General features: G+C 46.9%; 1 protein-coding gene across 3 annotated transcripts in view; it reads left to right on the forward strand.

The window, feature by feature from the left end:
- LOC119110477 (methyltransferase-like protein 27) overlaps positions 1–15,789 on the forward strand; it is a 74,580-nt gene extending 58,791 nt beyond the window's left edge. For 2 of the 3 annotated variants that reach the window (XM_037234316.1, XM_037234315.1), the window contains exons 2-5: positions 5,099–5,239; positions 11,795–11,893; positions 12,719–12,848; positions 15,158–15,789. In XM_037234316.1, coding sequence (XP_037090211.1) covers positions 5,099–5,239; positions 11,795–11,893; positions 12,719–12,848; positions 15,158–15,342 — 555 coding nt within the window. In that variant the 3' untranslated portion in view covers positions 15,343–15,789. Of the gene's footprint in view, positions 1–2,949; positions 3,148–5,098; positions 5,240–11,794; positions 11,894–12,718; positions 12,849–15,157 lie in introns of those variants that run through there. The other variant, XM_037234314.1, reaches the window with a different exon arrangement.
- Positions 15,790–16,146: the final 357 nt, after the last annotated feature.

Consider the following 16,146-nt stretch of genomic DNA (forward strand, 5'->3'; position numbering starts at 1 on the left):
GCGGCGTGTTGAACGGCCCGTTTTTTGTGTACTTGTCTGAACTGCAATATATAATATATATATATATATATATATATATATATATATATATATATACACTTTCCATCGGTACACTTGGTTTTTATTCAAAAGTTTGTCTCCTGGTCATTCTAAAAGAAATGACGATGCCATCATCAATATTACCTTTTTTCCAGTTTGCCCCATAATCTAAAATTTTCCTCCCTTTCCAAGCAATGCAGTGGCATGTGTCCGAAACGTGCTTCGATAAGCCCGAACGGTTGGTATATATATATATATATATATATATATATATATAATATATATATATATATATATATATATATCCGATTTTAACGTGATAGAACTAGAACAAAAACAATAAGAATAAACAGCATTGTGTGGGGCGATATGTAATGCGCGTCATGTAAGGGGTTTTGGGGCAGGCCAATTTGTACACATTGCGTTACCTGGTTTTCGTGTTGTTTTGTGCGGTAGGTGCCGTTTTTGTATCAATACTAATGATTATGTAATGATTATGCATGGAATGATTATGCGCATGTTGAACAGACCTGCGCGTTGGCAGTTGTCATGTGACATGTAAAAATTCAGCGAAAATTGCGCTGCGCATGCTTGGAATAGAGAGCGCATAGCATGCGTTTTTGCCAAGAGTTTACAGGACATGTCAGCAATGAAACTAAAACCGGTCGTCTATTTTACTTTGGTTGCTTGAGAAGGACGAGCACGCTCGATTGCGTGTGATTTTTTAGGTCTTTGGGGTTTCTTCATGAGTTCCTGAATCGGATTTTTGATGTCATTGCCGGACCAAGGCTGAAGATCTATCACTGTCTGGCCGAGGCAGGATGAACAATATCCTGGAGGTTCCCATCCACGAAAAACGAGCTGGTTGAAATTTTTTGTGCAGAAATACTTTTGAAACGCAATGCACTAACATTTGTTAAGATAATTTGAATATGCGAGCAATGAAAAGCGATTATTCAACTGCATCCAGGATGCTGCGATGGTTGCATGCTCACATGATCCTGTAAAATAAATATCGATCGCGATTTTTTAGGCATCACAAGCATCACCATGGTATCCAGGTAGTTGCATTTCTTCTGAAAAAGAATAAGTGCCAAGGGCCCCGTCTGACATGACCTTGAGCTTTGACCTTGAGAGGCCATCTTTGGCGGTGTGAAGGAAGTGGACGGCACTAGCATTGACATGATGATGATTATGTTGCAATGGTTTGATAACCGAAGAAATGGTAAGATACTTCGTTTTGCCTGAAATTGGCCTCAAACCCAGTTTTCGCTGAGTGTGACGAAAGTGAACATGACGAGCAGTAGCAGGAGACTCTTTTTTTATTTAAAAACGAAGGAATGCCATGCACGACAGTCTTGACCTACTAATGACCTGCATAGAGAATACTAGGCGGAGTAGAGGAAACGGAAGTGCATATGCGTAAATATCTCGACGTGGTTGGACCACGGAAGAAATCTGGCGGAAACTCTGAGCTCAATGCTGAATTTGAATACGAATATAATGCTATCTCGTCGGACATAGCGGTTCGGTGGTGAATGTCATATCTGGTAATAAGGTCGCCAGCGAGTGACTTGGCTCTGATGCCGTCAACATCGTTTTAAGAAGGGCGAGACCGTAATATAGGTACATATTCCCAGCTAAAAGCCATCCCAGCTTCCAGAGGACATTACTTTGGTATACGACCGCCAATACATAGGTGTACCATAGACGATATACTGAGGCATATGAAGTATTTGGTCGTAACGGATATTATTTGCATGATATAATAAATGATGCTTACAAAATATGTGCATAATACAATAACGCATATTATTTTTGAAGGAAGTGTGTCTGTGCTATGGGTATGGGGGAAATGTGATATGGATATAAGTGTCTCTGAAGTTATATTTAACTGGCAATGACGGAATTTGCATCCGTGGTGTTTTTATATCTATTTAAAGATGAATATATATTCACATAAATAACTATTCGTGATACATAGTCACATAAATATATTTGATACATATACACATATATTGATATAAATACCACAGTCTTGACATGTTAGCGACCTGCATAGAGAAGACTTGGGGATGTAGAGAAACAGGAGTGCATATTCGTAAATATCTCGGCGAGGTTGAGCCATGGAAGAAATCTGGTAGAAATCTAAGCTCGATGCTGAATTTGAATACGAATATGACGCTATCTCATTCGACGTAGGGTTCGGTGTTTGCACGAGGTATTTCTTTTCAGCCTTGAATCACAAGATATTTGTTTAGCATTCGCCGCCATCCTTTAGAACATTACCGGCGGTGCTGGGGTCACATGAATAATCCCCCAATGAAAAATACCTTGTAGCTGAAATTCGGTCCCTTGGCGGTCGAAGGGGAACACGTAGCACCGTTTTTATTTACTCATGGGCCCACTTGAGTTTTGGGGAGCACGTAACACCGTTTTATTTACTCATCTGCCCACTTGGGTTTTCGCTACCTGATTCTTTGAATGGTTGCCTTGCGGACTGATCTCTTGACCCAGCCGGGCCTTGGGACGGAAGCTGCGCTGGATTCGCCACCGCGCTGCTGCACGTCTCCGATTCCAGCATCCAGCATTCCAAACCGTCAGTGAACATTCACCATGACTGCGATCTGTATTCGTACAATGGTGTCACGCCCCAGTAACAGCGAGCCCGAAAGTGCTGCACCGTCATTCGTGAGGCCCCGTTCATGCAAATATACACGTCGGGTCTAGGCACGCGTTGACGCCAGCCGCCAATGGCCGGCATCTGTTTTGACCCGAGCCGATACAAACACGGTTGCCTTTTTATGTGAGGCCCCCACCCCCACGCCCACATGGCCGCGGGTGGCACTGGGAGTGACGCGCCGCAGGTCCCGTGACGGGCCCGGGCCTGCCGGCACGCACAAGGCGGCGGCGGGGCGGCGGCGGGCTCCAGTCCGTGACGCGCGCCCGCCCCGAGTGCAGTCCAGGCTGACCGTCGCCACCATGCCCGTGCTGGAATGTCCGCCCGAGTTCAAGCACGAGCCGAATGCGCTGTGGCAGATGCGGCTCATAGGACCGCAAATGTCAGCTGACGAGGGGTATCGGCTCATTGCCAACTGTTATGACGAGGTGAGGACGTATGCAGATGCGGCTGATAGGGCCGCATGTGTCAGCTGGCGAAGGTCATGGGCTGATTGCCAGCTGCTTCGACAAGGTGAGCAAATTTAAAGCAGGCAGCATTACGGCGTGGTCGAGGTCCGGATTGTGGGGTCTGGGTAGGATCATCGTTTGAAGTTTGAAGTGGAGCGAGTTTGTGAAATAAACACAATTCAGCATTGTTCTGCACGTGTAATTTTAGCATTTTCTTCGCGGCTTAAGATGTGACTTTTAGCATGCAGTGAATAAAAAAGCAGCATAAACTGAAAGCGAGAAGATCCAAAATACATCTATATAGATCAGTTTGCCAGGGGTGGTTATTCAGAACGGCGATGATTATGTCAAGAATCGTGATGACAGCCTTCTGCGGATTATGTCTATAGCTATCATTCGAACACTCCGCCGTAGTCATGGTTACCAGCTGGGAGGCCCTCTTGCCGCGGTTGCAATCGCTCATCATAAGGAAAGGAGGTAGCTTCAAGCACTTGTTCCACACATCCCTGGAAAAAGTGAGGTGGTTAATGGTGTTCGTCATGGGCCAGACACGCCAGCGGGCAACCAAGCCAAACGGGCAAATCCGCGAATTTTGCGCATTGGAGAAAGTTATTTGTATGTCTGTGAGCATGGATGCACATTTTTCTTCTTACAGATATGAGCACAGGTATAAGGATAGAATAAGCTAGCAGTCTGCTTGTTTGCCAGAAGCTTCGTCCTAAAAACAGAAGTCTGCCAGTCACGAAAAACAAGTCTGCACAATGTTTAAACGTGGATATATTTTCAGTATCGCTATGCATTAATAAGATCACCACCATACTTGGAACAAAGTGCTCATTACAAAATGCTGTCAACCGTCAGATTGTTAATGGTCAATTATTTTCCAAGGATAAATCACAGCTCGTGATTTATCAAAGGGCTCAGAAACTGCGACCAGAAACTCCAAGCCTGATTTCCAGGGTTCTTGCACCGCAGCAGGCCGCACAAGCCGAGCCTGACTCTCATTGGCATAACATAGTTCATGACTGTCGAGGATCGGAGTCCAAGTCCATAGTGAAATGTAACCTTCCCATGCATATGCAATGAACCATATCGTCTATCTGCAATATGACAGCAAACTTCCGTTCCTCCTAGCTTAGATGTAATGAATCCCAATCTCAGACAGACTTAAATTCTGTGATGCAGAACAAAAATTACAAGTCGATGGTAACACTGAATTGATCATTTTTCGTTACAACAGGGTACAGCATATTTGCTGTAGGAAACTACGCCAAACGATACATGCCATGCCAGCGTAATTGATGGATGGAATGGGTGGACTTGCAAAGTCACGATATGCTCCCAGGCTTTCACGCATGCGTTTCTTATACCGGCTCGGATTTATAGCTGGGAAGTTAATATCGCGCGTCGATGTCTTTCTCTAACACCACGATGAGAAGTTCACATCTACAGTGCCTGTCAAATAAGCAACGCTATCTACCTGCAACGTGGCTGCACAACGCGGTCTTTCACAGCCAGAATATTAGGAAAAGAACACACTGCCTTCCTGGCTGCAAACTCAGACCTGTACGAAAAGCTGATAGTTCAGTCATCCATCTGTGACATCTGTTCATCTTATCCATGCCCGTATTTCTGTAATCATGAAAAAAACACAATGTTTTCTACCTGAAAAAGGCTGTGCCATGGGCCCTTCATCTCCCAATGTGGAAGTGAGGCACTGCGATATACTTGTTGACAAAATGCGTTTAATTTAAATTATAGGGTGCGGCTAGTACCATGGTAGTAATGTGCCCGTTTTTGCCCGCACCGTTCATGCTACAAATATTTGACAATCGTGGATGACGCGTGCTCTTGTCCCATCTCTTTCGGCCTGTCACTTGGGGCCCACGTACCGGACCAAGTATTTGAAGGCCCGGTCGGTGCCCGGCAGGACTTTGCGGCCGGCAACTACGACGCGCCGCGGCTGGTGTGCGAGGCCGTGAACCGCATGTACCCGAAGGATGGCTCGGTACCCCGCGACGAGCTGAAGGTGATGGACATCGCTGCTGGTACCGGACTCGTCGGCCAGCAGGTTAGTGGTCACTGGCACGCCACGTGTACCATCTGGGGCAGGGCCACGGTTTGCATCAAAGCCCTTATTGCGTCATTCCTGACGAGTCTCTCATCGCGACCTCCATCTGACGAGTCTCTCATTACAATCTCCACTTGAGGAGTCTCTCATCACGACTTGCACCTGACGGGTCTCTCATTACAACATCCACTTGACGAGTCTTTCATCACGACCTCCACCTGATGAGTTTCTCATCACGACCTTCACCTGACGAGTCTCTCATCACATACTCCACTTGACGAGTCTCTCATCACGACCTCCACTTGACGAGTCTCTCCATGGACGGCAGCGTGTGTCATTTGACTTGTCATTTTTCATATGTCCTTCATATGCGTCGATCCGAGATCCTTTGTTGACTTCTGAAGGAACAGTTCGGGCAGACAAACAACGGACCTCCTAGATCGACAGGGGTTTTACGCTATTACCAGGAGCGTCCGTCATGGTAGCTCTAGGAGAAACGAACAGCGCCTTAGATAAACTGACGATTGCTTGTCTTTCAACCGCATGACCTCATGACATAAACACAGCCAAAGGTAGTCTACAGTCTTGCACTGAACCCGATTCACAATCGCGTGGCGGGCATTCGAAGCCATCGTTATCAAATGGCACGACAATTTAAAGCGCTGCGCGGCAAACTGATCACGTTCGTCGCAATATGCTGTGGTCTGTTGCGATTCTTGCAACTAGTAATACGCTTAGTTGTCTGGCGTTTTATGCTGTTTAGTATGTGAATTGACGCTTGGCTGAAAGGTCTGTGGAAAACACTGACCTGAGGGACATGGGAAAAACACCGCGTCACTACTGATCTGTGACATCCGCACTGGTACATTATAGCTTGTAGCATATTTTTGTCACCTGCTCCAAACTATCCTGATTAAAGCTGCTATGTTTAACAACATATTTTGGCTCAACTTGCTCATGCAGCGAAACGCCAACACTTCGACACGTGCTCTATATATGCTCACGCTGCTAGCGTTGGCGAGTACAGACCAACACAAGGATTTGAGCTTCGTTTAACTGGGATGGTCTGTTGTTATTTGTTCCCATTTCTCAATTTTGTCACTAAAGTCTCGCAAAATGTCCATGTTTGTCGCCCACCATATCCTGCTTATCGGTGGCTTTCTTTTCACCCCTGACGGGGGACTCCCGCTCGTGAGTCGGACAGGGTCACGGCCTGAACTGACCTCCCAGCCTCCGTCACGAGTGGTCGCCGCTGGGACGCTTCCGGGTAAACCCCATCCCGTGTTGGTTACTTAGGTCACGCGGTCGCTTGGCTGCACACTGGGGGATGCACCACTTTGCGCAATTCATCCGGACAAGCGTCGGAGTCCCGCGCTGGTAAAAGGAAGCCCGTCACGAACGCTGAGGGCTCAACAGGCCGAAGCGCGCCAACCAAAAGTCAAGTCCAAGTGGTTACTGTTCATCAGATTAGCCTCTTGGCATCCGTCAGTCACGAGCGCTAATTGTATGTTTCTGGGCAGACCTTCCTTTGCGTTTAACCCACAAATATTTGTTCGTGCTGGTATGTGGACATGGCTGCGACGTGTCGTATCATTTGACGTAAACTGACAGTAGGGGTGACCGACGGTCCTATTTAAGCAGTTTATTCTTGCTGCTGGCATATATACAATCACTTCTATTTGATATCATGTGTCTCATCGCTCATTTTGACGTCGAAACTGCGACTCCGATTGATGTCAGTGTTGGAATGTGTGCCAAGCGTCATAGATCACAAGATGGAACGTGCCAGCGCTTGTCACGCAGCCATTTTGTGATCAGATCAATGATGTTTTCAGACCATCAGAGAGGTTGGCACAATGTGTTGTCCTATGGGACCAGACGATGAGCAATGTGCGGCGTGAAAAACTCAGGGTTCTTTGTGACAACCTGTGATTAGAGAAACGCAGACAACGCCCGATTTGTTTAGTCATGAGCACGTGCGCGGCCAGAGCTTCGGCAAGTGGGGGGGGGGGGGGGGGGGCATAGGGTTGACAAAGGGCCCCCTGATGGCGAAATGCCCGGAAAAAAGCCGCATATGACCCAGTAGTTAATGAGGGCGTGCTTTTATTGGCCTTTTTAACTTTCCTTTTAGAACTGGAATAGAAGCAAGAAGCTACCCCGATATAGATTCTGCCAGATTTCAAGCCAATAAACCGAACAAATCATGCGTTCAACAACGGGATGAAATAAATTGTCCGCGCTCTTCATTTTGCAATGGGCCAGTGGATGCTTTCTTAACCAATAGAACTCAGAAGCTTTGTCAGAATTTCTATCTGAGTCCTACGGAAATATTATGGACCCCGCGAATATAAATTGTATATCGAAATAGGCTAACAATTTGCCTGAACTAGGCTAATCCATGCTTGTGTGGAGGCATTCGACATTTAGTCACGATCGATTAGCCATGCAAATTATGTACCGCAGTTCTGAACATGCGCGCTCGCAAATCTTAGTAACACGACCTCGACACCAGGCGTTGCAGTCTCCATAGGCCGTGCGGGCCCCGTGGCTGACGCTGAGTTATGGTCAACGTATGGGCGAAGGTGATGACGCATCTGAAAGAGGTGCCTGCGAACGCTTTAGAACATTAAATAGTTGAATCTAAACAGGCCGCAATTTTTCATGTGATCTACAGCCAGTCCTTCGGGCCCTTCTGCTCTCCAGCCGAGCCCTTGATCGTCCCTGATCCGAGCCCTTGAAAAGTGACAGCGGCAGGAGACGTAAGTGGCATGAGCATATCCGGAGAACGCTAGTGGGTATCCGATGGCTCAGCTATAAGGTTAGATAATGTTGGTGAAATGTCTATGGCGTCGTAGTGAGTTCACATGTTGCGGAGACGGATACGTCAAATCATGCGGATGGTATCTGGTATGTAGCTATGAAGGCCTGTCAGTCGATACGATTTATGTGTTTCGAAAGAATTCCGAATCGCAGCATGCGAATATATTTAAACATTTTCGAATGCTAAGAGTTCTGAAATTTTATACTTGGTTCGTCGGTCTCCGAAGCGCTCTGAATGATTAAAGGTATCAATGAAGCATGGAATTGGATGTATTTTGCATTCTCCTGGCTCACATTTTCTTCAGATCAACTAAATGGAACGCATATTAGTCTGCCCTATATTGTGCTGGGTCGCCCGTTGCCTTTTCTAATTCATAACATTAGCTTAACACTGTAATGCAAAGACCTAAATATTTTGGAATGGATGCGAAGAACTAATGCAAACCCGGACACAAGTCAACTTACCCTGGAATCCAAACCTTACAATGCTGGAAATACCCAGCTTCAATATCCACGCTAGGGCATCATTAGCCTGCATTTTCCCATGCAATTTTTTTGTCCACATTCACCACCAGCCTAGGGTGTTGCCGGAAGCGGAAACAAGCACCACAATTTGGAGTAAGCGCCGCTGTCTGCACCGTTTATTAATATTTGTTGTTCTGCAGTGGTCCCTTGTACCCCATGATATTTGCAAACTAGACGTACGTTATGATTCGAGCAAGTTTCTAGATTCGATTCGAGAAAGTTTACAGATATTCCCTCAAATTACCATAGTTGTAAGATCAAATTTGAAACGTTTGCATTTATACACGCTTTTGCCTTTTGATCATCACTTGATTCGGGAAAGTTTATAGATATTCCCTCATATTTACCATAGTTGTAATATCAAATTTGGAACGTTTGCATTTATGCACGCTTTTGCATTCCCATCGTCTTTTGCATTTTGTTCTACGCTTGAAATGAACCTACGCTTAGATATTCTACGTACACATGGAAAAACCACCGCCTTCACCCCACTGTTGGCCTCCTGAATACACCGTTGACCTTTCGTCACAATCATGGTTAACCTGAGGCGTCAGCCTGAGCTACACACGTTTGTTTCAGAGTCGACCCGCCCAGACCTGACGGGCAGGTCCCGAGGTCAGGGGTGAGCATGTACATTTCACAGAGCCCCGCTTGGTCAGCCGGTCGGGACCGACGACCGGGGCCAGCGGGTGCGGCCTCCCAGACGCGGCGCGGCGGTCTGGTGTTGGGACGGTAAACACACACAGGCTGACCAGGCAAACTAAAACAAAAACGACCGCAAGGGCACTGCCGCGCCCCCACCAGACATGGCCACCCAGCCGATGTCAGTCAGACCTCCGTCAGACGACCTCGGACGAGCTCGGTCAGACCTCGGTCAGACCACGACTCAGACGACCTCGGCCAGACCTCGGTCAGACCACGACTTCAGACGACCACGGTCAGACCTAGGTCAGGCCACAGCCTCAGACGACCCCTGTCAGATGTGGTGTAGCGTGTGTCGGTTCGGGTTTGATATTGGAGCTTTTCGCCAGGCGCATTGGCACATGATATTCCGATGTTTGGATTTCTTACATGAATCGGCTTGGACGTATTCAGGTCACTTATGGTGTCCAGAACACTTTCAGACTCATCGAAAACAGGGGTCATGTATTACAGGCATATCAGGTCATGGACAAACACCAGAAGACATGCCAGCTTAGTAAATTGTCCTGTTGCGTAGTAAATTAGACAGCTTCGGGACATTTGAGTGTTATGGCAACAAATACGTTTGAAATGCATGCTTAAGATTTGAAGGTATGCTCGAATTGAACGTCCACGTCTCCATTATAAACATGACCTTATCTCTTTTCGTTAGCTCCTCATTTTTTTCCCTAAACGTTCAAACTTCGTCCGCTGCAATACAACGCAACATGTTTGAACGAACGCCGTTATGCATTTCGGTACGTGCCGTTGGTGCATTTGCTTAAGTGTAGTTCGCGGCTCTGGAACACGGACCGGAGGCGGATGGGTCCAGAACTTGCATCCTGACCGATCTGCTACAAGTATGCCAATGTTCCGTGCTAATTAAGCAAGATATTATTCCAGTCAAAATCCGGGTGCTTTAGGATGTTTTGGTATTAAGTTAACTGGATGCTATTCTTGGCTGCAGAGCTCACTCAGGCGCTGGAATTTTGTTTAGGGACTGGATCAATCATTATGGAAGTACCCTCAACAGCAGTACGGCGCTGATTGACTGTTCCAGGTTCACCGTCATCAGCATAAACCAATGAGGGAGCAATCTAGGAAAGTGAACGGCTATCTCGGGAGCACTTCTTTTCTGTTCTGGATGCCTGTTCTGTACGCGATACCACAGTATGCTCTTATCCGATGCTGTCGGAATCCAAGTACGAATATGCGGTCAATTGTGAGATCACATACGGTCCAGAGGCCCATTTCTTACCACAGGATTTCATCTTGCTTATTCTGCAATACACATACATATTATTATTCTGCAATGAACCCCTGCATATCTTAGGGCATATCCAATAAGGCATATGATTGATAGTGCCTTCAATCGCACGGTTCCGAGAACGGGCCCAACATCGATCGAATCATTCGGTGAATCGGCATATCCATGTGTTTATATCATGCGAGGTCGGCATTCGGGCTCCCTGAAATCAGAGGATGTCGGATGCACGAAAATGTTGGCATTGAAAGACGCTGGTCACCGTGTTAGGGTGTGCAAAATGTGAAAACATCTTTCGCTCGTATATATGCATATACTGATGCACTGCCCCTGATGATTTGTCCCTGTGATGTATACCTATGATGTGCTATTATAATATACTATGATTTATTATATATTGATGACCTGATGCATTAGTTCTGCCGCTTATGGTCTGAGCTTGGACGTCATGATTGGTCTGTGACATATTCTTGTTTTTGTAGATCTTCATATTTAAATTAAAACCCTTCTTCGCAAAATTTTGTTGTCCGATTTGCACCCCTCGCCTGCTTCAACCACCTCTGCAATATCTGCAACTGTATTATCGAATGTTTCAAAGATAATAAAACAGGGGATCTCAGCACTGGTATTGGCAATATTACGCCAACCGCAGCACCGAAACTAACGCCGATGAATGATGACGCTTATCTTCCTAGCTATCTCTCTACACCAGATCGAGACAAGAGAACCCATCCGATGAAGGTGTCTCGGATTAAAAGGCATCTCTATGCATCAAAAGACCCTTTTATAGAGGAGCAGGCCCTGTTTTGAGATAGGGACGCCCTTCGCTGGATCGGGAATCCCCTATAATAGCTAGATGCCCCCTGGTATACTGTCGAAATTTATCCGCATGGATTTTGATGCATATAATAAAAAATATATGAGAGGGAACGTGAAAAACTTTGGAAAAAGGACTACCCAGGAGGCCCGCTGTGAGCAGGTCCCAGTTTTTCAGGAGGCACCCTGGAGCAGTCTGCCTCCCTCACTCCCACCCCCTCCCCCACCAATAAAAGATGCTTCAGTCCAAGTGACAAATTGTATATGAATAATGCCAACTTGTCCCAAACAGCCCGTGCAGTGACCAGAATAAGCAAGCTGAAACCAGTAAGATACGCTATCGTACATGACCCATTCTTTCTTTCAGCAGTACAACGCAGTCACTGTTGCTATGGCACGGCCGGACACTGCCAGCAGTGCTAACACTACTTTGTCGTAATTGCCCACAGTTGTACGACGAAGGAGTTCGCCACCTGGACGCGATTGATCCTTCCCAGGAGATGATGGGCGTCGCTATGAAGAGAGGCATCTACGGGAAATACATCGAGGTAAACGATCAATTTGCAATCGGTTAGTGCATGATGACCTTGACCCTAGGCATAACCCCATTGCGTACATTTAACTCTTTGTGGGGTTTTGTTACGATTTGGATCAGCGAGTAAAGCCAGATGCATCATATATCGTGCCAATTTTTCATACCATATGTGCAAAGATGGGGGTTGTGGGGTCCTGGTTGTGGGGGTTAGCCCTACTAGGAGCGGGGTAATGCAACCCCAGTCCCTCCCCGAATCCCCACAGCATAGAAATGTCCGCAAAAAGGCATGCAACCACATGACATTGAATTCAGAATTCAACACAAAATCTGCCTGGTCGGAATTCGTGCCGCAATGGTGCTTGGTCTTGTACATATGAGCATGTTAAGCTGAAAAAGTTTGATTTTTGAGAAAATGTAACTCTTAATTTGGTATAATGAGGTCCATTTTTGACCTAGTGACATAAAGCCGATTACCAATTGCGGGATCTCGTTGAAAAACTCACTGGTGTTTTCTACTGAGCTCTATCCTTCTTATGTTGGAAACGGCAGGCAGGGGGGGGGGCGCATCGACCCCCTTATCAGTCCGCGTAATGAAAAACGGGAGATCAGAGCGAAGGCTAAGCTATAGAGTCGATCAGATATTTCGATTAGATGTTGCGACGATGCTTATAACCGATAATTTTTCGGGGAAATTTGCCAGATACGCCACAAAACGACCATCACACCAGTAGTGCAGGGTATACCGCACGAACCTAAGACGGATCCCGCCTGGCCAGTTGTCGATCCGTGACATGACCTCCGTTTTTGAACCGGATGCTGAGCTGGGTCGCGCCCGCAGGACACCATAGGGGAGCACGAGACCCAGGTCAAGGCCGACACGTACGATGCCGTGGTCGTCGCCGGCGGCTTCGTGCAGGGACACCTGCCACCCGAGGCTCTGGACGAGATGATCCGGATCTGCAAACCCGGTAAAGCCAGCCGCTGGACGTGGCTTGGTGTTGGACACTGATACGTGATAGCCGTCTCAAAATATGAAGGCAGCGTTTTTGCTTGCACTTTTGCTGCCTGAAATAATGCATGGAGATTGCATTATATATGGTTCGTATATATATATATATATATATATATATATATATATATATATATATATATATATATATATATATATATATATATATATAATATATATATATATATATATATATATATATATATATATATATATATATATATATATATATATATATATATATATATATATATATATATAAAAATATATATATACACATTTTTAGATGTGACTCGATGAACCATAGTGACTCGTTTTATTTCAGGGTGAATATTGGTATCGAGTATATAGCCGGAAAAATATATACTGAAACATGATTTGCACATGATAGATTTGTCTGTGCTTACTGCTACAAATTTAAGAATCAGAAATGCGGGGGAGAAAAGCAGCTGCGCTTTGTTAAAGTTCCTTTCTATATGTAGCTTTTATCGGATCATGAACATCCATAATATGCTACATGAACAACTACCATTGGAAAACGGCTTATGCGGTTTATCAAGTACACCTATAAGATGATAACCCACGCTAAAAGGGATATTCTCGTTGATACACACAAGGCTTTGAAAAATTATTTTTCGTGGAGAGCTTTTGATCGGGAACTGGATCGGCTGTGTCAAATGATCATCAATATGGACACGCGAATACTGACTGGCGATGTCACGAAATCCTTATTCAATAACTATCTTAAAAAGACAGAGAAAGGAATACTCTCGGTGGAACCGTCATAAGATATTGAAACTTAAAAATACCGTGAATTAATCTCGGAAAACCGAAGAAAACCTGAATGCATAGCATTCTCCTCACACCCTGCGCCCCTTCTGATCAACGGAAAAATTAGCATTTGTAACATGCTAAAAAACTGAAAAACATCTTGCTTTCATATGAAAAATAATCTCAATCAAACCGGAGGTAAATTGAAGCAGACCAATGTAGTTTGCTGTTTCGGATGTACCGCCGGGGACTGCGAAACCCATAAAGTAATCTGCACTCACTTGACTACTGAGTCTCATCGGACGTTAAATTGTGCACTTGCGGCAGGGGCATCGAAAACATGTGGGTGCACAAACCACATCACAACACTCACAAGGAGTGTGTTCTCACCGACATCACTTTACTTGCCCACACCACGGAGCAGACACCTCACTTCACTTGAAACGTTGCAGATAAGAGGCATGGTACCCGTCACCATCATACAAAAAAAACAACAAACAGATCATGCAATTGCCACTGCACAACATGCGACCGGCGAGACAGACCCCACCCTCGTGATGTGAGGTCACCAGAGAAGTAATCTTTAACGTGAGATGGTCAAAATGCAACATATATATATATATATATATATATATATATATATATATATATATATATATATATATATATATATATATATATAAAAAGGATATGCTACCCACTTGGAACCGACACTATGGTCCGCTTCGAACACCAATATTACAGTCAAGTTGTGGTCGATTTGTGTTTTGAACATGTTGAAGTTCTTGCCGTAAGACATGGCTGCTACGGTGCATCGCGTGCTGTCAGCCTCGCGATCCCCATCCCGATCACTGTCACCCGGAAGTGTCTTCGTGATAACCAACCCGACCACCTGCACACCCGGAAGTGGCTTCACGATTACCAACCCGACCACCCGCACCCGGAAGTGTCTTCACGATTACCAACCCAACCACCCGCACCCGGAAGTGTCTTTGCGATTACCAACCCGATCACCCGCACCCGGAAGTCAGTGTCTTCGCGTATAACCAACCCGGACCACCTGGCACCCGGAAGTGTCTTCGCGATAACCAACCCGACCCACCTTGCACCCGGAGTGTCTTCACGATTACCACCCGACCACCCGCACCCCGGAAAGTGTTCTGTGCGATTACCAACCCGATCACCCTGCCACCCGGAAGTGTCTTTGCGCATTACCAACCCGACCACCCGCACCCGGAAGTGTCTTCTCGATTACCAACCCGACCACCCCCGCACCCGGAAGTGTCTTTGCGATTACCAACCCGACCATCCACACCCGGAAGTGTCTTCGCGATTGTCAACCCGACCACCCGCCCCCGGAAGTGTCTTCGCGATTACCCCAACCCGACCACCCCGCACCCCAGAAGTGTATGATGCGTGTGAGTGCATGCCTGCACAGGCAAACTGCACGGCCCCTGACCCGACCTGACCCGACCTGACCTGACCTGACGCTCTCAGGCGGCTACATCATCAACTCGATGCGGTTCGAGTACCTGGTGACGGTGCCGGAGTACCACCGCCTGGAGCGGCACATGGACGACCTGGAGGAGGCGGGCAAGTGGCGCCGCGTGGACCGCCGGGTCACAGACCGCTACTTCTTCGACACCAAGCAGGGCATCACCTACATCTACCAGAAGTTGTGAGGCGGCTGGACGACGTCAGCGTCGCTCCAGTCGGTGGGGGCGAGTGTTCGAGCGGGCTCTCCGGGCGAGCGACCGTCGCCCGTAGTTTTGGGTCGCGGGCTGGGTTTGGATATAGTGCGAGCGCTGTTGGATCGGAGCCCGCCGCGCCTGCAAGGCGAGGCCTCTCCAGGCAGCGCCGCACGGTATGGTAGCAAGCAAGCGCATGTGCACTGGTGGTGAGACGGGCGCCACAGACGAACCTGCCCCCAGCTGGCCCCACGAAGGGAATGCAAGATCTCGCCGAGGGTCTGGTTGCGATCGTGTCTGTTTGGCAACCCGTGTACTCACGTGTCGTCTCGCATGGTTTATATTCCTGCACAGCATGGTCGCTTCCGGGACCTGTGAGTATATGATAAGCGTGTCCAATTTCCTGTCACCTGCTAACAGTACGAATATAACATGAACGCACTCCGTGTTTTAATGAACATCTATTTTCGATAATATTTACCCGTTGATGCCTGACGTTAGCTGGCCAATTACGATACCACGAAGTTGGTCGCTGAAGCTGTCACTTGTTTGTCCTGATTTTTGCAGCCTGGTGTCAGTCCAAGGGTCTGCAGCCAGGTATAATTACTTCACTCCAAGAACGATGCTACGCCAGTAGCAAATCAGTTACGCCTTCCAACCACGCAGCTCACTTCAGTCGGGACAACACGCTGGTCTGACGCATTGAGCACCGCGCTCCCCCGCTCTGCGGCCATGCTGTTTGGAATGCCGGTGGCTCAGGCCCACACCGCGGCTCCAGTCCACGCCACGGCTCTGGTC

The sequence above is a fragment of the Pollicipes pollicipes genome, unplaced genomic scaffold, assembly GCF_011947565.3.
Source record: "Pollicipes pollicipes isolate AB1234 unplaced genomic scaffold, Ppol_2.1 Scaffold_7231;HRSCAF=8579_pilon_pilon_pilon, whole genome shotgun sequence".
Lineage (NCBI taxonomy): Eukaryota > Metazoa > Arthropoda > Thecostraca > Pollicipedomorpha > Pollicipedidae > Pollicipes > Pollicipes pollicipes.